Source organism: Onychomys torridus, chromosome 3, assembly GCF_903995425.1.
Source record: "Onychomys torridus chromosome 3, mOncTor1.1, whole genome shotgun sequence".
In the NCBI taxonomy this organism is placed as follows: Eukaryota; Metazoa; Chordata; class Mammalia; order Rodentia; family Cricetidae; genus Onychomys; species Onychomys torridus.
In genome coordinates, this window is record NC_050445.1 from 102436289 (window position 1) to 102460954 (window position 24666).

Consider the following 24666-nt stretch of genomic DNA (forward strand, 5'->3'; position numbering starts at 1 on the left):
AAAAGTTAACATACCATGCACTGTTTTTTTATATCACTCTCCATTTTTTCAAACATAAAGCAATTCTACCTATAAGTTCTTACCTATAAAGAACTCCAAAATGTATGCATTGTCAAGTGAAAACTACGTGGAGGATACTGACATTTTTATGAATCACTACTGACTAAGGATGCCTGTTTGTGTATAATAATCATAATGGAAACATCCATGGAGTTCTAAGAACTTGCTGAGGTACTGTACTAGATAGTTTGGATGCATCCTACCACCTCAAAGACACTATACAGCATGTAGGATTATAATCCTCATTTTATGGATGAGAAAACTAAAGTACAGAGATGTGACTTGTTCATAGTCACTCAGCATAAAGTAGTAAGACTATAGGACTCTAGATCATTTTACCACCACGCCATCTCTGGAAAGATACTCAAAACTGGCAAAAGTGATTCCTCTGCAAAGGAAACTGGGGCTATGAGACCACCTGAGAAGAAGATGGCCTTAGCATAGTATTCTCCAGGTAGCTCTCGAAAAAATTCATTTGCATATCTCAACTACTACCAGAAAGGTACTTATGAAAATTCTTCCTTATAATCTCTGAGCTACACACTTGCTTTATCCAAAGATGAGCACAAATGTATTACTCTACCTGATTTAGGATGCAAAGCATCACACTGGGCATTGTACATGTGTACAAATTCTTGGTGCCTTTTAATAAGCTGTTGTTTGTTCCCTTGAATAGATAATCCATGCTGTTTCATCTTTTTCTTTAAATCACGGTCAGAGAGCAAGTTATACACAGTTTTGGGCAGCGGCTTCCTTTTGTGAGCAGAACTAAAATGGAAAAAGAGAGAGAGATCTGAGGATTATTGTGAATTATCAAAGTCTCATTAAAAGAGTAATTTACCTTCATAATACCTGGCTGACTAGAAAAATAGTTGAGCCATGAAGATAAAAAAGAAGAGGATAGGGAGATCCTCTTAGTTTAATCAATGAAGTGCTTGCCTCACAAGCATGAGTTTGACCTCTGGCATCCATATAAAAAGTTCGGGACGTGAAAACAAGGGCATTCCTGGAGCTAGCCAGATAGCCTAACTAACCAGCAAGGTTAGTCCCACTGAGAGACTCTGTCTCAAACAAGGTAGAATATACTCCTGAGTATGATACCCAGGATTGACCTCTGTCTTTCACACACATGCTAACATACACATACACCCCCTACACATGAACATGCCTATCCACACCCACACAAAGGAAGCTAGATGGGCAGGGGTGTCAGTCAGTATATGCATTCTGACTAGAAGTTCAGCACTATGGGCAATTAAGTGCATAATAAGCAGAGTGGTCTTTACAATTGCAATCATTTCAAAATAACAACAGCAAATTAGTAAGATCTTAAGGGTAACGGGGCTTAAAATAAAATGTTTTTTAAAAGATAAGCATGGAGAGCTCAAAAAAGCTGTGCTTCCCAAACTTCAGGGACCTCAGAACTACCAGGAGAGTGTTCTTTAACTGCAGATGCTCAGTCACTTTCTCTGCAGCACCCAGCCACATGGTGCAGGCTGGAATCTTTACTTTCCAGTTTCCTAAGGTAAAGCTGGTGCGTGGTCCAAGGTCATACTGAGAGAGAGCACTATGACAGCCAAGTACAGATAAAACAGTTCTACTCGCACAAGGACCGTTTTCTGGCTAAATCTCTTTTATGCTCTGTTAGTAAAGCCTGAAAGCCAGAAATAACTACTTAATTATAAAAGAACCTGCAAACCTCAACAGAGTATATTTTCTTCTTATAATGTCATCCAACTGGGCTCTACAAGATTGCTGACATTACGGTAAAATAAAATCACAGTAGGAAATTCAACTGAATCATTTTGCAGTGTTTATGACAAGCACAAAAAGAGGAACAATTCATTAAGTCTCCAACTAAAACATTTATTTTATCAAGGACAGACAATTACATTTGCAATTATGAAATTCTAACGAAGATCTATAGTGTCCACTGGCATTCACAATGAAAGCAACACCAGACATCAACCATCTCTGTCAAGAATTTGAAACTATGGGGGCTGGAGAGATGGCTCAGCAGTTAAGAACACTGGCTGGCTGTCCTTCCAGAGGACCCAGGTTCAATTCCCAGCACCCACATGGCAGCTCACACCTGTCTGTAACTTTAGTTTCAGGGCTTCTGACATCCTCACACAGACATACATGCAGGCAAAACACCAATGCACACAAAATTAAAATTAAATACGGAATGTGACACCATGAAGCCAGAGAAGCAGTTCCCTAAGCATCACCTGACACTGATCTTGTCTATGCTGACTCAGTGAAGCTGAGTCACATGTCAGAGTCTCAGAACCAGGACTTCAATAGAAACAGTTCTACGACAGTTTCACATAGGGTGTGGTAAGAGCTAGCAGCCACACCCAGCAGCTGACATTTTAGTGTTGTAAAGAGACTGTAAGACACAGCGACTCTTACGTGACCAAGGCCAGGCCAGGATATAACCAAAAAGATTCAGCTCCATGTTTCCCTCAGTGTGCCTGAACAATTTTGTAAAAAATGACTTGTGAGGACAAAAACAAAACAAAAAATAAAATAAAGAAATAAAAAACACACACACACTACCTTGGAGTAAAAAAAAAAAAAAACAAAAAACTAGGAGTTATGAAACACAACAAACTCCAGCAGCTACCTGAGGGGGGACTTCCCAGCACTGTCAATCTGCTATGAGTGATACAGTTCTAGGTTGTACTGGAAACCAACTGGCAGGGCTCTCTGTGCAGCCAGATTTGGAACACCGCTGAACAGAGCTAAAAGTATTAGAAGAATACAACAGATACATTTAGAAAGAGAACAATCTAAACAAGATTATCAGTGCCAATTTCTTACTCTCCAGAAAGAAAATACTCAGCTTTTCTACTTCTGACTCATTCTCTGGGGAGAAACAGAAGGAAAAAAGCAAGTCATGAGATACTGATGGCCTAGAAGTCATCTGGGAGCTACTGATTTGTGTTACTCCAAATTCCCCCTAACTAAGCAACATAAACATCTAAATTCTACTCCCATCAACAAACTTGAGGGTACAAGAAGGCAGTCCTTGTGAGCACAGGACTGCTCAGGCTTGGAGTCAAGGACAGCTTGTGCTGTGAGTTAGCAACACATCGCCACACTTCAATATCAGCCTTTGTAAGTTACACCAGTACAGCCTGTCCCTTGAAGCCTGCATTCACTCCAAACTAACTCATAAAAATTGAGAGGCACCTTTGTAGTTTTAATAATTAAATCAGTAAGATGGTCCTGTCTTTGGAGAGAATGCTTTTGGGAGAATACTCTTCAAAACAAATGAAATGTAAGAGCCAATCATTCCCTTCCTCCAACTTTCCAGGCATCACTACTATCATCGGCAGCCTCCTCTTTTCCACAGCCCTCTTGATTGCCACCTATTCTCTCCAACTTTCCCCAACTTCATTCCCTGTGCTCACCACTATTCTACCTATTATCTGACAATGGCAGAAGATTGAGGCCTGTACCCTACCTCTAAAAATAAACTCTGCCCTTGACCTTGCTGCCCATGCCTCTCCCAACCACATCTCTCTACCATCACCAGACTGAAACATGACACTTCTGCTTCCTTATTGTCTCTACTAGACAGATTCCTGAAGCCCTGCAATTTAACTTCAATTAAAACATCACTCCTGAACATACAAAGTGGACTAGTTTTAGATTTGGTGACTTTGATACACAAAGGAGGCAAAGTAGCAAAGTAGTTTAGGTACAAATACTGACCTCACAATTTATTAGTAATGCCATCTCTCGGTGTTTTGGAGAGAAGATCATTACGGTCCATATACTCTCTGGCAAGGAAGGAGGAAATAGAGACATAGGGCTGGAATGTCACCATGCAGCCTAGGCTGACCTGTAGTCTATGTTACCCTTGATTCTCCTGCCTCAGCCTCCTGAATGCTAGGATTACAGGCATACACCACCATACTCAGCCAAAAATATTCTTCTGTATCATTTTTACATGTTACTAGAACAGCCTATTCAAAAACTGATTTTTGAAGAAGCTCATTAGGTAGTAGGCTTTGGACTTAATTCTCAGTACCATATAAATACAGACAGACAGAGAGATAAATATAGAATAAGTATGATTTAAATTAATATTTAAAATATTAATTATTTAGAGATTTTATTTAAAGTATTAAAACATCCTAAGAATTAATGAAAGATTTTATATGTTCCAAATTCAAGCTGTCTTTTGCTTTTTTGGGATAAGGCCTTTACATGACAGTTTGAGAATTCTAAAAAAAAAAAGTAAGTTTAAAAGATAAGTGAATTAGCCTGGTGGTGATGGTGCATGCCTAGGCAGATCTCTGTGAGTTCGAAGCCAGTCTGGTCTACAGAATGAGTTCCAGGAGAGCTAAGGCTACACAGAGAAACCCTGTCTCAAAAAAAAAAACAAACAACAACAACAAAAAAAAAAAAGACAAGTGATTCTAAGTCAGTAGTTTGTCTAAATCATAATGTAGCAGTGAGCCAGCACTGATCCACTACTGACATGTGGCAAAGTGTGAGCTGAAGAAGGAACAAGAGTGAGGGAATGGAAAGGGAACCAGTTGTTAAAGAAAAAAAATCAAGCAAGAAAGGGAACAGGAGCACTAGTCACCAGGACAAAGGAGTCCTAGTTTGGTGCACGTCTACAAAGCACAGAAGTGCCCAGCCAAGCAGGGCAGCGGCTAAGCCCAGCTTTCTTACCTTCTGAGGCTCTCCTTCTTCTCTTCACGTGACAAGCAGCTGTCTAAATGCTTATTGATGTGATTTTCTGGAATGCTGACCCCACAAACAGGACAAGACACTGTATTTAAAAAAGAAAGAGAGAGAGAGAGAGAGAGAAAGAGAGAGAGAGAAAGAGACAGGGACTTTGTTAGCCAGATAAAAGGTAAAATTAAGAGAAAAGACAGAATCTCAGATAATCTACTCTTAGAAAAACCCACAAGAGCAAGGAGAGCAGACCGGTTACTAGTAACTAGCTACTTTGTGGGAAGTCGCATAATCCTAGGCCTAGAGACTGCAAGTAACTTTTCTACCAAGGTACCAGCAAACCATAATGCTGAGTTTTTCCAGGCCCTAGGACCATCTTACACAGGACAGAATCAATCTCAACAACTCCGTAATGAATTTACAACTATGAATAAAACCAAGGCTTGGCTGGCTTGGTACAATCTGGCTGAACCTACTGACCTCCCTGCTCCTGGGCCAGGTATGCCTTATTAAAGCTGCAGTTTTGTGGAGATGCAGCGAACATGGAGGTATCAGTGGATATGGAAGTACCATGAGTAAAAAGCAGTGGCCAAAGAAGGGAGACTTGTGGCACCACACTCTCTAGGATCCCTACTCCTTTTTAACAGAACACAGAGAATTGTATCTATTTTATATGTTATGATTCATTCTAAGATTTCATTTGGGAAGAAAAGTTCTACAAAAGTTGAAAACCTATGAAACTAAAAACAGAATATCGAAAAACAAACAAAAATCCTTACAAACACTACTGGCCTTCAACCGTGGGTTATATGCATTTGCTAAAAACACACATTTCTAGTTAAAAAAAAATGGGCTCATAGAGATTGGTTATGGGCTTTCCAGATCACCCTTCACACCATAATCCTGGCTCTGTCACGATTAGGCCACTCTGCACCACTACAGCATGAAAACATCAGAGATAATATGTAAACAAAGGAGAGGAGTGTGTCCCAGTAAACTTGTATTCCCAACTAGGTGGCACACCAGCTCTGGTTTTCACTTATTCTGCCAGTCTATGGGTGTACTATAGGAAGAGTGAGATAACAACTTGGCTTCAGAGACATTCTGAGGGAGAGCTAGGAAATAAGGCAGGGTCACTAAAGTACATGTCATATGCCAAAAGTCATTCAGCTACAGGCAGAGCATCAAGGAAATGTTCAACCAGTAGTATAAAATGGAGGCCTCCTTAAAGAGTTAACTGGATGGATGGCCAGGAGGTGGTGGCGCACACCTTTAATCCCAGCACTTGGGAGGCAGAGGCAGGTGGATCTCTGTGAGTTCGAGGCCAGCCTGGTCTATAGAGCTGGTCCAGGACAGGCTCCAAAACTACACAGAGAAACCCCATCTCAAAGAAAAAAAAAAAAAAAAAGAAAAAAAAAGTTAACAGGAACTGCAGGTGAGAGGGTTCCAACCTAAACACAGAAAGCTACCGTGAGAAGCATTAACTATTAAACTATTTCACTTCTGCAAGAATCTTCCTGATTCCTAGTCTATGAAAAAGACAAGAAACCTACCTCTAAGTACTGACTACATCAATGTGTGAGGCATGGTAAGGTGAAACCTGGTCTATCCCTCTTACTTCCCCCTCAAAAGTGCTGCCTATTAATCTTACACCACATGAATGAGATTTCCTTAAGTTTGAAAAGGCATAAATAGGGGCTGGAGAGATGGCTCAGAGATTAAGAGCACTAACTGCTCTTCCAGAGGTCCTGAGTTCAATTCCCAGCAACTACATGGTGGCTCACAACCACCATGTAATGAGATCTGGTGCCCTCTTCTGGCCTGCAGCCAAACATGCTGTATACATAATAAATAAATAAATCTTAAAAAAAAAAAAAAAAAAGGAGTCGGGTGGTGTGGCACACGCCTTTGATCCCAGCACTCGGGAGGCAGAGCCAGGCAGATCTCTGTGATTTCAAGGCCAACCTGGGCTACCAAGTGAGTTCCAGGAAAGGCACAAAGCTACACAGAGAAACCCTGTCTCAGAAAAAAAAAAGGAAGGAAGGAAGGAAGGAAGGAAGGAAGGAAGGAAGGAAGGAAGGAAGGGGGAAGGGGAAGGGAGGGGAGGAAAGGGGAGGGGAGGGAGGGAAGGAAGGAAGGAAGGAAGGAAGGAAGGAAGGAAGGAAGGAAAGGCATATATAAAAATGACTTCCTACCTTTAGTGTCCAGCTTCATGGCGGATGTAGAGGGTGTCACAGGACCATTAGCATCCGAGGGACCAAGTACCGCCTTTCCGACCAGACTCGTCTCTTTAATCTCAGCAGAGGTGCTTATCTCTTTGTGAGGGCTGAATTTCCTGTCGTTTTCTTTTCCCAGCAACTCTGCTACACACTCACCAGTTTCTCTAACCAGAAACTTGTCCATTAGCCTGTTCCCCTGTTTGACAGGGTGTTTGATGGCTTCCGTATTATGTACTTTAACAGCAACTTTCTTTGAAGTGGAAGACACAGGAGATATGGGTGGTGACTCTAAAGCAAACTGCAACAGGCGAGTCCTTGAAACACATACCAAAGGAGGAGGGAGAAAAAGATGGGAAATTAAGATGTCAAATTAGACATTGTAACTGGGATCTTCCCAATTAACACTTGTTTCTCTGAAACACAGAATTTATGCCACAGTCACAACCAAACTAAAGAGTTTCTTTTAAAACAAGAAACCGAGCAGTAAATCAGAATGGAAAGGCAGTTACTAGGACTTCAAGTATATTGGGTCTAGCCGTTGATATGAGACTTATTCTCCAATGGCTAAGCAACAGTATCACTACAGAATAATCGACACAAAAGTCTGATCTCTGGGAGGAGACATGTGAAGGGAGCCAACATTGTCCCAAGATCTTCCTTCTCTTGGAAGCATTTTCTGGAATTTGCATATTGAACTGACATCTAAGCAGGAAAAGTGATCTCACCGTCTAGAAAGAAGAGCACACAATTCTGGGCAGAGGTGATGAGGACTAGGGATACAAGGTGCTTGGCATGTGGGAGCTACAAGAAGAAAATCTGCAATCATCTCCAGGGTATACAAGGAAGGAAAAAAAAAACCCACAGGGGTCTGGTGGGAAACAGACATTGATAAACAGATGCCAGCGGCCAGTGCTGGAAAGATGTTTAGCTTAGCCCAGCCAAAGAGGAAATACTCTTATGAAGACCATGGGGATAGTCGTGAGATGTCACAGAGGCTGTACCTCAGCAAAGGGACCACACTGTGTACACAGAATGTGTGTTTACATAAATGTGCATTCATGCACGTTTACTTCTTTCTACATGTGTAAAACTCATGTGTATGCATGTATACATGTGTGTATAAAATTAATACATTGCACCAACCTTTAATGGAACAAAAGCAAAGAGCTGATAATTTAATTGCTTGTCAGAACAAAATACGCCCTTTTCCAAGACTGCAGGCAGACCCTGCAGTCTCCACACCCTGCCCCGACACCCATCTGCCCGAGACCCCAGCCACTTCCTCAGAATCAGAGACCAGCCCCCAGCTTCCATCCTGCCCTGGAACTCCCACCTGGACCAGAGGTGAGTGCCTGGGGTCACACCCAGAGAGTCCCGCACCTGGGTCCCAGCCCTGGGCACCAGCCACTCCAGGGAAGACCTGCCCAACTGGGCCCCAGGTTCTGGCCATAGGGCAGGAACCCCCATCCCCACTGTGAAGGTTCCCCCTCTCCAAGACCCTCCAGTGAACCATACAACCTCCACGCCTTGCCCACACACCCATCTGCCAGAGACCCCAGCCACTTCCGGAGACTTAGAAACCAGCCTCGAGCATTCCATCCTGCCCCAGAACTCCCACCTGGACCAGAGAGCCCCCAGCTACCATCCGCCCCGGAACTCCCATCTGGACAAGAGGAGCTCCCATCTGGACAAGATAAGGAGACCCCAGGGACTTCCTGAGACTCAGAGTCCAGCCCCCAGCTCCTATCCGGCCAGCACTCTCATCTGGACCAGCGCTCCCATCCAGCCCAGAGCTTCCATCTGGACTAAAGAGAGGCTCCCCAGAACAAAATATACTTTTGTTCAAAATTAAAGAAAGATTTTGCAGCTTCTACAACATTTGGTCCCCAATCTTCACAAAGAAAAAGGAAAATAGCTACTAATCAAGCCATAAAATATTCAAAAGAAACAAATGAGAAGTTTTTTTTCTTTTTCTTTTTTTCCTTTTCTTTTTTTTTTTTTTGAGAAGTTAAGTTTTTACAATGAATTAGTACCAAATTGTATCAAATGCATTTTCTGCATTGATTATGATTAGACACATTTTTCTACTTTATTTGGCTAATATAGTTACATTAGTTGATTTTTAATGTATCTTAAATTTTTATGCCTAGGTTTTACTGTTTCACCAATGATTTTTGTGACTACTTGTGAAAGATTATTGGAGTAGAGTTTTCCTTTCCTGCCTGTGTTTATCAAGGCTCTGCCTCTTTGTTTACCTCCCTCCTTTCTTTTCTCTCTTCTTTTCTTTCTGTGCAGGGTCTCACTATGCAGCCCTGGCAGGACTAGAACTCAATCTGATAAAATGTAATTTAAAAAGCAACAACTCACTAGTATCAATCATTAGTGACAGCAAATGAGACATCTCCCCCATGACTGACCAGACACAGATGTCTACAACCACCATCTCTCTTAAAACTGCAGAAAATGTCCTGAGCCAAAGGGAAGAACAAAAGGAGCCAGGGATAAAGAGTACAAAAACTACAAAAAGAGAAAGAAAAATGTTCATTTCCACAGGAAAAGTTAGGTTCAAGTAGGAAAGAGGGTGGGTTCATTACACTACCTTCCCTACTTTCATATATATTTAAATTCTCCCACAATTTAAAAACACAAAGACTAAAAATAAAGAAAAACTAAGCTAAGGGTGGTGGCGTGTACCTCTAACTCAGCATTCAGGAGGCTGAAGCACAAGATTCTAGTTCAAGCCCAATTTCAGGTACACAGTGATGCCATGTCTAACAAAAACCATGAAAAAGGAAGGAGAGAGACTAGACAAGAGGAGAGAGATGGGGAAAGAAGGGAAGACGGAGAAGAGGAAGCTGGAGGGAGGGAAAAGCAGGAAGATTAAAACAAACACTTAAGGACCTTGGTCTTAGAAAAGAAACAGAAATTGAAACACACACACACACAGAACCATCCTCTTCAATAGTCTCTTTTCCTTCCAGTCTCTGATTTAGTACAAAGAAGGTTCAGAAAAAAAGCCTTCCTCTTGTAATGACAAAAGAGAGGAGATAGTATTCAGCCGCAGATGAGACACCACTGATCCTTTCAGCATACTAGTGATAATTTTTTGCCTTTCTTCCACAATTCAAATGAATGTAATTCCAAATGGCTCTCTTATTTCAAGGCATGCCAATAAAGACTATGGCAGACAGTAGCAGCAAAGTCACAATAAACTATTCTCGGGGCTGAAATTAAAATCCATTAACTTATTCCAGTACTACCTAATCTTGCCAGAGAAGCACAATAGAAAGCAAATCCTATACTCATGAAAGTTATAAAGTAAGGGGGAAAGAACATACAACCTATGTGAAAAGCAATAATACAATGGAGCCAAGGGGCTAAGAAAACAGCTCAGTGGTAGAGAGATTCCCTAGCATGTGGAAGGCTCAGGGTGCCAGCCCCACACAAGAAAAGCTAAACTAAATTAAACCAAAATAAAATAAAAAGCGGCCAAGCATGAGAAGATGAGGTAAGGGTTCTTTATAGCTGGTCAGAAAGCCTCCCTAAGAAAGTAACTTATGACAACAGAGTTCAGAGAAAGTGGGCCGTAGCCAGGCAGCCACCTGGGAAGACACTGGTTCACCTACAAAGAACAGCAAGCACAAAGTCTAGGCCTAAAAGCAACATAGTAGAGAAACAAAAAGGCTTGCAACTGAATAAAGAGCAAACATGAAGGCTGAGAGGAAGCAAGATGGCAGGCAACCAGAGAACTAACTCAGAAGACCTTGGGCTCCTGCTCCAGTAAGATGGAGAATTCAACCATCTGGATGTTAAATGCTCCCTGGAGGCCTGAGTGCTCATGGGAATCAGTCTGGGGGTGGCTGTGGATCTAATTTAAGAGGTAGGTGGGTCACGATGGAGGTCCTTAAGGCCAGTGGAGCATGTCCTAACACAGGACTATGCACAGTCCTTATCTTCTGTCTCTCACCTGGAATGCAAGCACTTGCTCCAAAATGTCCTTTTACTATAACGTACCATCCCACCAAAGGTGTAAGCCCAGAAGACCTCCCAATCTTGGACTGAAAGCTCCAGAAGGACCAAAGTCATCTTTTCTCTTTATAAGGTGCACAGCTTGAGCACTTTATTATCGCACCGTAAAACTGCCTAACACAAGGAACTGCCACTAAATGGCTTTACACATGACCTGACTTTTTGCTTTAAAGGAATCACTTTAGTTACTACCATCAGGAAGGATTTTAGGAGGGCCAAAGTGAAAGTAAGAATACAATTAGGAAATGGTCACAGTCCAGTAGGATGGCACTGACTTGGACCAGATTCTAGATGGTAAGGAGATCAAAGACTCAGCCTTGGGAAGCACTGTGTAGAGCCAATGGGACTTATTAATGGATTAACAAGTTAAGTGGTAATAAAAGCGAGTTCAGAGAGACACCGAAGTCTTTAGCTAGAGTAGTTAAAGGATAGTTTCAATGCAGGGCTGAGGAGACAGTAGGTAAAAGTGCTCACCATACAAGCTCCACAACCTGAGTTTGGGTCCCCAGAAGTCATATAAAAGCCAGATGTAGTAACACAACACCTACAATCCCAGGGTGCCCCTGTGGAGAGATGGGAGGCAGACACAAGACAAATTCCAGAAGCTCAGGGGCCAGCTAGGCTGTTTATGCAGTGACAAAGAGATCCCATCTCAAACAAAGGGGAAAAGCAAAGAATGACATTGATGGTTGTCCTTTGACCTCCATGTTGTTGGGGGGTTTTTTTGTTTGGTTTTTTTTTTTTTTTTTTTTTTTTTTTTGGTTTTTTGTTTTGTTTTGTTTAACTCTTTACTCTTTGGGGGACCTGCCACCCAGCTCCCCCCACCAAAAAAAAACAGAGATTTATTCTTTCTTATAAATGCCCAGCCTTAGCTTGGCTTATTTCTAGCCAGCTTTTCTTAACTGAAATTATCCTGTATACCTTTTGCCTCTGGGCTTTTACCTTTCTCCATTTCTGTGTATCTTTTCTTTCCTTCCTGTATCTTTTATTCCATGCCTGTCTGTGTAGCTGGTGGCTGGCCCCTGATGTCCTCCTCTCTCTCTATTTATTCTCTCTGCCTGCCACCCCCGCCCCCATTTCTCTCTCCTGCCTAGCTACTGGCAATTCAGCTCTTTAGGAGAACAATCAGGTGTTTTAGACAGGCAAAGTAACAAACAGCTTCACAGAGTTAAACAAATGCAACATAAAAGAATGCAATACATCTTTGCATAATTAAACAAATATTCCATGGCATAAATGAATGTAACACATTTCAACTATATTCCAAAACACCTCCATACACATACCATGGCACACACATCCAACATACACATACACACACACACACACACACACACACACACACACACACACACACACACACAAAAACAAAAAAAAAAAAAAAAAAAAAAAAAAAACAGCCATCATCAGAGCAGATATGGAACAGAGAAGAGCATTATCAGTCCCCTTTGCACATGTTAAGCATTATTTGCTCTTAGGAGGCTCAAGGATAAATATGAGATAAGCTGTTGACAGGAGTCTGAAATATGGAAGAAAAGTCTGTTTGAAGACTTGAGAAAGATGAAAACAGAGAACATCTAAAACCAAGAAACATGTTATAATTTAAATACACTAAAATAAGTTGAGTGAAAATGCTAATTTCCCAATTGATGTTTACATTTAAATGGAATTGGTCACTTTCCCTTATGAATCCTTATCAAAGTGATCTAGCACTGCAGAACCTAACAGCACTCATCACAGGCACTCAGCTATCTCATGGACAGATTATGGACTTTTAGAGCTGGAAAGATATCAGAAAGGAATCATCTTTTTTTTTTTTTTTTTTGTACAGATGGGTAAATAAAGTCCCAGGTCCAAGTCATCAAGTCATCTAGTTGGAAAGCATACAGATTAGATCTCAGACAGCTGGCAGAACCACAAAACAGCCCGCCACAGGGCATCTTGCTCTGAATATAATAACTGTGACTCAGCAAGTATAGAAGAGCTTGCTGACTTGATAACTACACAAGTAACCTCAACTCTTTAGAATGTAGAATGTGGCCAAGAATCGAAACTCATAATATGTCTCTAAGTGCATATGTCATTAAGGCCATATAATTTAGCTACATCACTGGAGTCCCTGCAAGTGTTTGCTCTAATCTGAAACACACAAACAGCAGCTTAGAACCATCTGATGGAGACAGAGGCCGCTAAAGCACTCTTTTGTCTTTTTTCATTTTACATGTATGAGTTTTTACCTACATGTATCTGTGTACCATGTGCATGCAGTGCCTGCAGAGGCCAGAAGAAGGAATTGAGTCTCCTGGGACTAGAGTTAGAGACCTCTGTGAGCTGCCATGTGGGTGCTAAGAATCAAACCCCAGGCCTCTACGGAGTAGCGAGTGCTCTTAACCTCTGAGCCATCTCTCCAGCCCCTACAGCACATTCTTAATAGCACCTTAGAGCATCAATGTGTGAGATGGAAATGCACAGTAGTGACAGAAATCTGGTTTTGGATTCCTCTGTACTAAGTACTATCGAAAAGACCTTCATATAACTCTCATCTGTAATCCCATCAACAGCACCATTTATCTTTTCAGATGAAGACACAGGGGTCAAAAGGGTAAATCTCTTTATTGTTATCATAACTAGAGAACCAGGACTGGAGCCCAGTGCCACCTGAATGCAAAGCCAGCATGCTGTCAATGACAACATAACCACAACCACAGAGGAACTCACATCCTGCTTGTAAGATGCTAAGAGCAGTATCTGCTGTAATTATTATCTAAAATGTTTTTGTAAATTCCCTGACAATTTCAAACATATAAAATTGTACATCTCCCTTGCCCTCTATCCCCCACCCCCCATTCCCTCAGAGCTCTTCTTCCCAACAAGCCCTGGTCCTATCTTCCTACTTCCATGTCTTCTGTTTTGTTTTAACCTACTGAATTTACTTGGGGTTGCATGCATGAGAATAGGTCTGGGGTTACTTACTAGAACAGAGACAGCTTACCAATGGCTACTTCAGTAAAGAAAGTGACTTTTTGCCAGGTGGTGGTGGCAGCGGCAGAGCACACCTTTAATCCTAGCACTGGAGGCAGAGGCAGGCAGATCACCAAGTTCCAGAACAGCCAGGACTACAGAGGAACTCAATCTCAAAAAAAAAAAAAAAAAAAGAAAAGAAAAGAAAAAGAAAAAGAAAAAAATGACTCCTCATTCCCTAAGAACCGTCAACTGCCTTGGGGAGGGGTCGGACTAAAATGTGTATATTCTTACATATGGAGTACCAAAAGAAAGCTCCAAACTTGACCAACCCAAACAATTCATAAAACCAATGCTATAGATGGAGACTGGTCTCTATTAAAAAAATAATAATACTTTACCACTTAGGGCAGAAATAATGCTCTCTTACGAAAACACAACAACAACAAAATCTAACTAAACTTTTCTTCAAAACAGAAGATGAAGAATGTCTTCCCTAAAATACAGGGTCTTGTTATGTAACCCAAGCTAGCCTCAAACCCATGATCCTCTAACTTCTGCTTCCCAAATGACAGGGTGAAGGTGAGCTACCACACTTGGCTAAGAACATTTAAAATGAGCCAAGAAAAAGTGTGTTCTTTGAAATGCCAAAAGGTCATTGTAATGTAAATGTAAAATAAAAATAAAAATGTAAAAGATCCATATCATCCTGTATCTGAAACCTTAAATTATTTCCCATATCTTATTATTCAATTTAGAATATTAAATTTTTAAAAATCAAAATGGCATATAAAATGGTAATGGCAGATGAGAAAGACAAGAAATAAAATCAACAAGCAATACAAAGACCTTACATTTTCATCATAAGATTAAAGTTCTTTCCTCATCAATCTTAGACCAGAGTTCAAACAAGTAATGATATCGATTAACTTCTGTTTCATCCCTATCCATTCTGCAGATGAAGTACAGTAGTACTGCACATGGTGAACATCCATCCAAGAAATATGCACCTCAAAGATGACAGTAACATGGTAATGCCAAGAAGGCAAGCACAGGAGAATGACAGAGCCCATCGGGGAGCTTCAAATACAGACAGACACACAAGCTGAAGAGACGGCTCAGTCATTAAGTGACTTTGGTGGAAGCAAGATGACCTGAGTTAGCCCCAGGACCCCCATAAAAAGCTGGGGCTGGCCAGGCAGAGACAGACAGACCCTTGAAACTTATTAGCTAGTCAGCCTACCTAAATTTTCAAACTTCAAGTCAGTGAGAAACACTCCCCAAAAATGTGGGGAGTGATCAAAGACAGACACCCAAAACTGATCTCCAGCTTCCATACCCTCACACACATGCAAGTATAACTATGTTAACAAGCACATATGTCCCATCCACACATATCCCTCCCCCCTGCCAAAAAAAAGTATTAGTAGACAAGAGACTTTACAGTAAGAAAGCAATGACTTCAATAGAAGAATCAGAGAACCACTTAGTTTCTCAATCTAGAAAAATACACCATCTTTCTGTGGCCTCACTAAGGAAACAGCTAACTAGAGTTACTGGAATAAGCATTAGGAGAATTCAGAGTATCAAACGTGATCATCTTTAGGATACAAACCTATGAATAAACGTACAATTCTAATGACAGTCTAATGATATTTTTAGAAGCAAAGTAAAGTATCTCCAAGAATGTTCCAACAAGCCAACAAGTTCTATATATGAACATGTGAACTAATAACATGATTAAAACAATGTCAGATATGTTTGGTAAAACATGCCTTTTTATATACCCCTTTGGGTAACCAAACTCATATTCACACATTCATGCATTTGACAGTGAAGGAGCAAGGCTATCTATGAGAACTTTACAGAGAAGCAGCTGCATGTCTCACACAGCACACCATATTATACATGCTGAGTAAATCTGATTAATAGGTTAAAACATACAAACAGAACCGATTATAGGTAGGTATGTGTATACAAAAGTGTTAGTATACACAACTGCATAAACACATATATTCTCTAGTGCTGTCCACTAAAAAGCCTCAAAGCCTAACACCCCAGTAGCAATACAACACCAACTATGAATAAAGAGCCAATTTAGCTACACTTTGACTCTTCATTGTTCAGAAGAGGAGACTTTCTATCAAATAGAGAAGATCCCAAGACTCCGTATTAGAACTTGGCATGTGTGCACTGGCTATCATCACACCCCTTCTTCTGCTCCAGTATGCAACCCTGCACTCCCTAACTGAACAGGGATGGGGGGGGGAGGGTGCACAAAGGCGGTTAGGAGTTAGTCACAAAACTGAATCATACCGTGCAAAATTCATGCTTTTTACCAGTTCATCTAAAAGGCGATTGTTTCTCAGGTCTGGTTCTGTTACTGTCTAGAAAGGAGAAACAACAGATGGAAAAGGTCAAAAACAGTAATTATTTGTCACAATATTGCTTTTGAAAATGTCTGACCTGTCTTCCTGGAGCTCTCTGTCCCACTAGTCTTCCAGGAAAACCTCAAAATAAAGTGAATTCATCTATACTAACGCAGAACTTTAGCCAGTGAATCAGGACCTGCTAACTTGAAGCCTGATAACAGCTCTCAAAAGCATGTTAAAACTATCTGCTATTTACTCTGTACCAATTAAGACAAAACCCAACATGAGCAAGGATTCTTTTCTTCAAAATACCAAAACTCTAGCTTTCCCCAAATTACTCAGAAACAGAAGAGAGATGTTTCTAAGTAATAACACTACAAGAGGCATTAAGTGTTCAAAGAAGGTTAAAAATAAGAACTCAAAACTACAAAAACACCACCCAGCACTGCAGCATGGATGCTGTCTGGTTCGCCTTGGAGCTAAGTCCATCTCAACAAAGGCAGCACAGCAGTGGCAAAGACCTCCAAGGCTGGGGCAACTGCACTGTTCATGGCACAGGGAAACAGTTTATAGACATCCTGACACCATGTACCAGCCAGAGTGGTCACCTCCAGCCCCTGGCAGTGTCCTAGTCAAGAGAGCGTGTCTCTTCTTTCTCTCCCCAGACACAGGTTTAATTTCCCATTCCATCTCCTTCTCTACCTGTCCTCACCTCAAGAAAAGCTTCAGGGACGGAGAGCACACTTGCTGATATTTGTTCTGAAGTGCTGGTCTGGGAAGGTGGTAAGAGTCCAGGGAGGCTTGGATGAACCCAGTTGTCATGAAACTCTTGCCTCCTCTACAAACATGGACACCAGTCCTTCACAAACAAAGAGTCCCACCAGCAGTTTTCATCCAAAGTGAGAAATTATAAAAAGTTAGGAACCATAAAAACATAAATTATAGGAGTCAAGGAGTACTATAGCCTTTCACTTCACAAAATACATTTAGGGTATAAAAATTCTGATGAGAGGTAGAACAAAACCCAAGTCTCTTATGTATACTTCAGAAGTCTTTCCTGGAACAGTCAAGTGGCTTAATTTAGGACTACATATGATCCTGTGCATTTCTGTGGACACAGAAAGCAAAAAACTTGCCCCAATCAACAAAATTTTTAAAAAGAAAATTAAAAACTTACCACACAACAAGTTGGACACTGTGTTTTATAGGACAAAAATTTTCTTATACAGAGAGAACAATCTGCAAAAAGACACAAAATGTAACACAGGAAGTTACACTATTTGGTAATGTAGGAATTTGACTTTTAACAAAATTTTGGCCTAAGACTAAAGTACTTCTATCATTATATCATTACATAATGTTTTAAGTTTTAAGTTTCTGGTGCCTTCTTGCTCCACAAGTATCTACACATGTAACTAAAAGCACTGTTAAGGAAAGGAAATGCATCTAGTGCAATGAATTCCATAAGCACACACCACTCCCTCTTTGCTCCATTTATGAGCCACGGGAACACATAGAAGCCCTAGGCTTATTTTATACATGTGCCAGATACCCACATCCTAACTCTGTGATGCCCACCACCCTACACTTAACAGGTGCCAAAACAACACACAGGGCTAAGGTTTTTTAGAGCCAACAAAGCACAGGGCAACTACATTACAAGTCAAGCAGGAACTAAGTATCTACTAAATTCTTCATAGCTGAAGCAGCATCAAATGCACTCCCAAAGAAAATTACCCGGTGTAATAGACTATCCCACTGGTGGCTCCTTTACCGGAAGCCTGAGTTCAGCTGAATTAAGGCTGAGGAAGCAAAAACAATATGACTTGGATGGTGCAAGTATTCACAAATAAAGTACTGCCAGCTCCAACAACAGTACCCCGACGGGGAAAAGGAAGGGACAGACATATGGCCAAGGGCAGGCAGCTCTTCTGGGCATTGCAAAGAAGCTGGCAATTGCCATTCATTTGTGAACAACCTGAAAAAACAACAGCTCTCCTCAGATCCATCAGAAAAACAAAGTCACAGGCTAAACTACTACACCTCTCCAAAAAACTAGACAGACAGCTCTACAGGGAGGAGTGCGCCCAAGCAGAAAGCACCACATTTCCTCACTGTGCTCCTCTTCCTCCATTTTGGAATGGTAAGGTATATTCGATGCCACTGTACGTTGGAATTATGTAATTTGCTTTTTGATTTTGAGTTTACAAGGAGTTAAAATACTGCCTTGAGTTTCAAAAGAGACTTTGTATTTCTAAATTATGTTGAGACTGAAAAACTATGGGGATTTTTGAAGCTTGACAAAGTGCATTTTGTCTTATTATATGGCCACAAACCTATGGAGGATGCAGGCCAGAGACTGGAATGTGGCGATTTGAATGAAAACGGCCCCACTGGCTCATATATTCAGATACTAGGTCTCTACTTGGTAGAACAGTTAGGGAAGGATTAGAAAGTGTGGCCTTGTTCAAGGAGGTGTGTCACTAGGGGTGGACTTTGAAGTGTCAGGAGACTCACAAAATTCCTGGTTCACTCTCCCTGCCTTGTGGTTGTGGATTAAGATGTGACCTCTCAGCTACTACCCCAGCACCATGCTGCCTGCCTATTGCCATGCTTCCCACCACGATTGTCATGGACTCTAACCCTCTGAAACTGTAAACCCAAATAATCTCTTTCTTCTATAAGTTGCCTTGGTCATGGTGTCTCATTACAGCAACAGAGAAGTAATTAAGACACACAATAAGAAGTTTCCCAGGCACTATTTTAAGTCCCAAATTCCTAAACATGGCTGCTAAGCTCAGGCACCTGCAGGTAAGGTTACTGCTTTTAATTTGAATTCTACTCTCACTTATATTAAATTCAGTGGATGTAGGTCATAAAAAAAATCACTTTAAATCACACTAATTCAACAAAAATTTAATTATTTTTAGCTGATAAGAAAACACCATCCAATCAACTAAAGACCAGCACTCCAGAATATATAGGAGTGCAGCTCTGCATAACTCTGTAACCCTCATGTGGAATAACAACACAGTGACTGGGTCTAGTTTAACTAAGCTGCTGCTTAACTCATTCAAACTTTAATAATGCAAACATAGTGTTTATTGCTTGCCCCCCCCCCCAAAAAAAGCAGAGTGAAACAGAATAAAGTGATTTACAGTGATGAATCCTGGAATGTTTAAGGAACAGCAAGCAATAAATAGCTAGGATTAAGAGCCATCAAGCCTATCAATCCAAGACAATACCACATGACAGATCTAGCTATAGATAGATATATGGGTATTTCAAAGACCACATTAACTAAAATGGGAAGAACTTTATCTGATGAAGAAACTTAACTGTACTTGTTATATGACATATCTATCAGAACTCATTGAACATGTTCATTTTAATGTATGATTTTTATTGTTTGTAAATATATTAAAATATATTTAGAAACAGTCCCCAAAGTTGATCTTGGCTATTCATATGACTCTACCTGGAAGAAAACTATCATTTGTAAAGACCCATTGTGGTGGTTTCAAAGAAATTTCTTCCATTTTCTCAAGCATTTAAATACTCGGTTCTCAGTTGGTGACATTGTTTAGGAAGGCTTAGGAAATGTGGCCTTGCTGGAGGAAGTTAGTCACTGGGAACAGGCTTTCAGAGTTTAAAGACACTGTCTACTTCAAGTTCCATCTCCCCACTTCCTGTTATGGTATGAGATGTGAGCCCTCAGGCTCTAGCCTCCAGCTCCAGTGCCACGCTTGCCTGCAGCCACAATTCCCTGCCCTGCTGGGGTGGTAATGGACTGTCATCTCTCTGGTAGGAAATGCATCAAATAAACCCTTCTTTTCATAAGTTGCCTTGGTCATGGTATTTTATCACAGCAATAGAAAAGTAATGATAGTTCAAAATGGGCCAAGTAGTGAAGGGGTTTTGTTTTTGGTATGTCTATTATATGTGGAAGCACTTGCCTAGGTATGTACATATGGAAGCCAATGTTGTGTGTCTTCCTCAATCACCCCTCCATTTTATTTTTGAGACAAGGTCTCTTTGAACCTGAAACTCACATTGTTACTGTTGGTTTTCCAGATAGGCTGACTAGAGTGAGGCCCCAGGATTTCATCTGTCTCTGTCCACAAGTGCTAAGGCTACAGATGTACACCACAACCCTTGGCTTTTATGTGGGTAGTAGAGATCAGAACTCATATCCTCACTTTACCCACTAACCCATCTTCCACAGCCTCAAGTTCTGCATATAAATTCTCAGAACTATCTTCTGAAGTAAAAACTACTCAACAGACTTTGACATTTAGAGAAATGTTGGGCAATAATTACGAATTCATTCACTTGGTAAGTGGCACTCAAGAGCCAAGCGTAGGTGTATCTACAAAGCCGACATCTGCCAACATCTTATTATGGCTTCATAGAACTTTTTGTCAAAGCTTTTCCCCATCTTTTTTAAAGCCACACTGAACTGATTTTTAACTTTTGAAGACAAGTATCAACTTGAAAGCAGAGGAACAAAAACGATTTTAAATCTAAGTATTCAACAAACTAGATGGCCTAAATGACAGGTTAACTAACCTCCACAATAGTAAGCTATTAAAACACTTAGGAGAGTGGCAGAGTACTTGCCTAAGTATGTATGAGGGTTAAATCCACATAACCTAACAAATAAGAGAAAAAAATAAGCTTATCCCTCAGCATGTAAAACCTATTTCTAATGAAGAAGATAAGCAATGCTACTGCACTACTCGTTTAAGTCTCCCCGCTGCTAAGTGAGAAGACAGTCTGCAATACTCTTCAATGAGAGAAATCCGAGGAAACCGAGGTGGTCCTTGAATTGACAGTTGGACAATTTTCTAACCGTCCCAGAATACAAAAGCAATATTCAATCCATAGACACTACATTTTACATTTTGAATTCCTCTGACCTGCTCCCCACCACAACCTTCCACTAGCAATATGCAGTACAATACTTCTGAAATGCTGGGTAGAGGTAGTAGGGACAGCGCCCCATCAGCCAGTAGATCAGGAGGTCAGTTCATTCTACCTGTTCCGTGCTACAACAGCAAATAGGTTGGGTGCATTAACAAAATCGTAACAGTATTTTCAACTCCTGAGAAGTTTACTGGGAAATAATCCCATGTTGAAAAGCATCTGCATTCCTATTGTTTTGAAGTTTAAGATTTATAATTTCAAACCAAGTGGCTGAACCATTTATCTGTCATCCTGCTAAAAACAACATCCTGAAGCTTAACATATTAATCAGCAAAAAACCAAATCTTTACTGCTGTAAATTCTACAAAAGGCATATAAAAATATCCAAAAGGGGAGGTGGTAGAAAAATATAAGAACCTTGCAAAAAAACTGCCATATTCAAGACAAGGTGATGATAAAGACCTTAAAAGTACAAGACAGAGGAATGAAAAATTAAAAATGAACATGTGAACAAATCTTCAGTGTTAATGAAAACTATCTTGGCCTTTTACTAAAACAAAACAAAATATACTTACAGTTGTGAGAGCACTGGGGTATTATCACTGCAATGTTGAAATACTCAAAGCAAATTCCACAGCGAAGCAAATCATCTATTGTCTGAAATATAAAAACACATGTATATCAGCAAGACATCAGCAGCAGGATCAATGCCTGGCATACAACTTTCCCTCTATTCCCCTAAAATTAATTCCACAACACTTATTCAAAATCTAACTACAGAGAAACAGCAAAATATCATCACAAACAGAGAAAAAAACCTCCCCACAAATATTTAAATTTGCTGGGTGTGGTGGTGCACACCTTTAATCCCAGTACTCAGATCTCTCTGAGTTAGAGGCCAGTCTAGTCTACAAAAACGAGTTCCTGGAAAGCCAAGGGCTGTTACACAGAGAAACCTTGCCATGAAAACACAAAAAAATAATAAAACAAAATAAAAATAAATTCAAATTTCAGGTTACCCCAGCTGCTCTGGAGAGCTGACACTGTGGGTTCTGTGCCACACTGTTAGCTCTGCGTTCCTGCTCTTCTTCTCCCATGTGTTCTAGCTCTTCAGACCCCATCCTCTGGCATATGGTTACCACTTGGTAGAAGACATCAACAGTCACCACACAGCTTAAGAACCAAGTTGGAGACTAGGAAAGTCAAACATTACAAAGGCTTAGTAGGGTATGAGAACATGCGCCTGTAATCCTAGCACTTCGAAGGCTGCGGCAGGATTCTGAGACTGAAATACCTATCCTCCTCATGGTAGTCCAATGCTTATGCCTGATACACCACAGTGCAGCCAAAGAAGGAAGCCTTCAAAATAGCTAGCTACGGCCAGTGTCAATTTGGACAACAAGCTAAAGAGAACAGGATTTATTCTTGCAGCTTAAAATCTTTTAATTTGTTTAAGAAAGGTACTGAGGGCTGGAAAGATGGCCCAGAGGTTAAGAGCACTGGTTGTTCCTGCAGAGGATCTGAGCTCAGTTCAATTCCCAGCAACCACATGGTGGCTCACAACCATCTGTAATGAGATCTGGTGCCCTCTTCTGGCTTGCAGGGATGCATGCAGGCAGAACACTGTATACATAATAAATAAATGAATGAATGAATAAATCTTAAAGAAAGGAAAGAAAAGAAAGAAGATAGGAAGCAAGTTACTGATAGTAACCATGATAGGCTGCTTTAGTCTCAAGAAATGTGTAAGTGTGGGAAGCTGAGGAGGCAGCTGAAGGGTAGAGTCCTTGTCTAGCATGGATTTAGACCTGGCTGCCATCCTGAGCTACACACACACACACACACGCACACACGCACACGCACACGCACACGCACACACACACGCACACGCACACGCACACGCACACGCACACGCACACGCACACGCACAACACACTGAATAAAAATGCAGACTATAGCCAGGGATAGTGGCCCACATTTCCCAGCATTTGGGAGGCGAAGCAGGAGGATCTCTGTGAGTTCCAGACCAGCCTGATCTACAGTTTCATGACACCCAGAGCCACACAGTGAGACCTGCTTTAAAAAAAAAAAAAAAAGCAAAAGTAGATATTCCATATATGAAGAAAATTCTGAAAAGGTACAAAAAGTGATAAATCATAGTTACTAAGAGCAAGGAACTGAGCAACAAGGAACATGGCAGGAAAATCTGTTTCATTTTATGTATTTCTTAAATCATATGAATCTATTACTTAAATACTGTAGAGACTGAGGAGATGGCTCAGCAGTTAAGAGCATCAGCTGGACCTGGGTTAGTTTCCTGGCACCCATAGATGACTCACAACCGTCTATGCCTCTGGTTCCAGGGGAGCTGATGCTCTTTTCTGACCTCTGCAAGCACCAGTCATGCATGTAGAAACATAAAACAAATAGGCAAAACACTCAATGCACAGAACCAATGTTTAAAATAAATAATTTAAATACCATTATATTATTATATATTACATATATTATACACTATTATAAGCAGATGCCATTATGGTGACACATAGTTTTAAACCTAACACTTCAGAGGCAAGAGCAAGAGGTTCCAAAGCTAGACACCAGCTTGCGCTAGGGAGCAAGCTCCAAGCCTGCCTATTACTATACAGGGAGCCTGTCTCAAAATCAAACCCAGACAAAAACGTTGTCATTAACAACCCATATGATGAAATAGTACATAGCTATTAAAAACCGGCTTGTGCTGGGAGTTGGTGACACACACCTTTAATTCCAGCACTTGGAGGCAGAGTTCGAGGCCAGCCTGATCTATTAGAGGGAGTTCCAGGACAGCCAGGGATATACAAGAGAAACCCTGTCTCAAAAAAAACAAAACAAAACAAAACAAAATCTGCTTGCAAAGAATAATCGTTATAGGTAAATACATTGTTTTTATGTATTTAAAGGAAAAAGCCTGAATTCAGGAGTGATTCTTAGAAGAAGAAAAAAAACCACAAAAACAAAAAATATCCACCTAAGTAAATGTTAAGTGAAATAATTCAGTGTGCAATAATTTTTTTAAATGAAAGGCTAAGTGCTGGGCCTAGGTCCTGATCTCTGTTTTAAAAAGACGTGAGGGTGAGCCAGGGATGGCCAGTGACCCATGACTTTAAACCCAATGCTCAGGATGCTGGAGCAGATGGATCTTTGAGTTCGAGGCTAGCCTGGTCTACATACCGAACTCCAAGCCAGCCAAGGGCTAGAGTAAGACCTTGTCTCATAAATTAACAAAATAATTAAAAGTTTTTTAAAAGACAGATGTGTCATTATTGAGTAAGGCAAGGCACATCAGGGAGAAACCGGTTGCCGTGCGCTGAGAACGAGAAGCACTCCTGAACCTCTGCGAGAAATGGGAAGTCATGGTA

At 40.8% G+C, this 24666-nt stretch overlaps 1 protein-coding gene across 2 annotated transcripts in view; it reads right to left on the reverse strand.

Annotated features, from left to right (window-relative positions):
• Positions 1-24666, reverse strand: part of Rad18 (RAD18 E3 ubiquitin protein ligase) — a 95575-nt gene that overhangs the window by 70419 nt on the left and 490 nt on the right. Inside the window, exons 2-8 of one of the 2 annotated variants that reach the window (XM_036181564.1) lie at positions 22285-22458; positions 21841-21922; positions 17517-17578; positions 16284-16354; positions 6954-7291; positions 4753-4852; positions 644-828 (exon numbers count right to left, since the gene is read on the reverse strand). In XM_036181564.1, coding sequence (XP_036037457.1) covers positions 644-828; positions 4753-4852; positions 6954-7291; positions 16284-16354; positions 17517-17578; positions 21841-21922; positions 22285-22458 — 1012 coding nt within the window. The remainder of the gene's footprint in view (positions 1-643; positions 829-4752; positions 4853-6953; positions 7292-16283; positions 16355-17516; positions 17579-21840; positions 21923-22284; positions 22459-24666) is intronic. The other variant, XM_036181565.1, reaches the window with a different exon arrangement.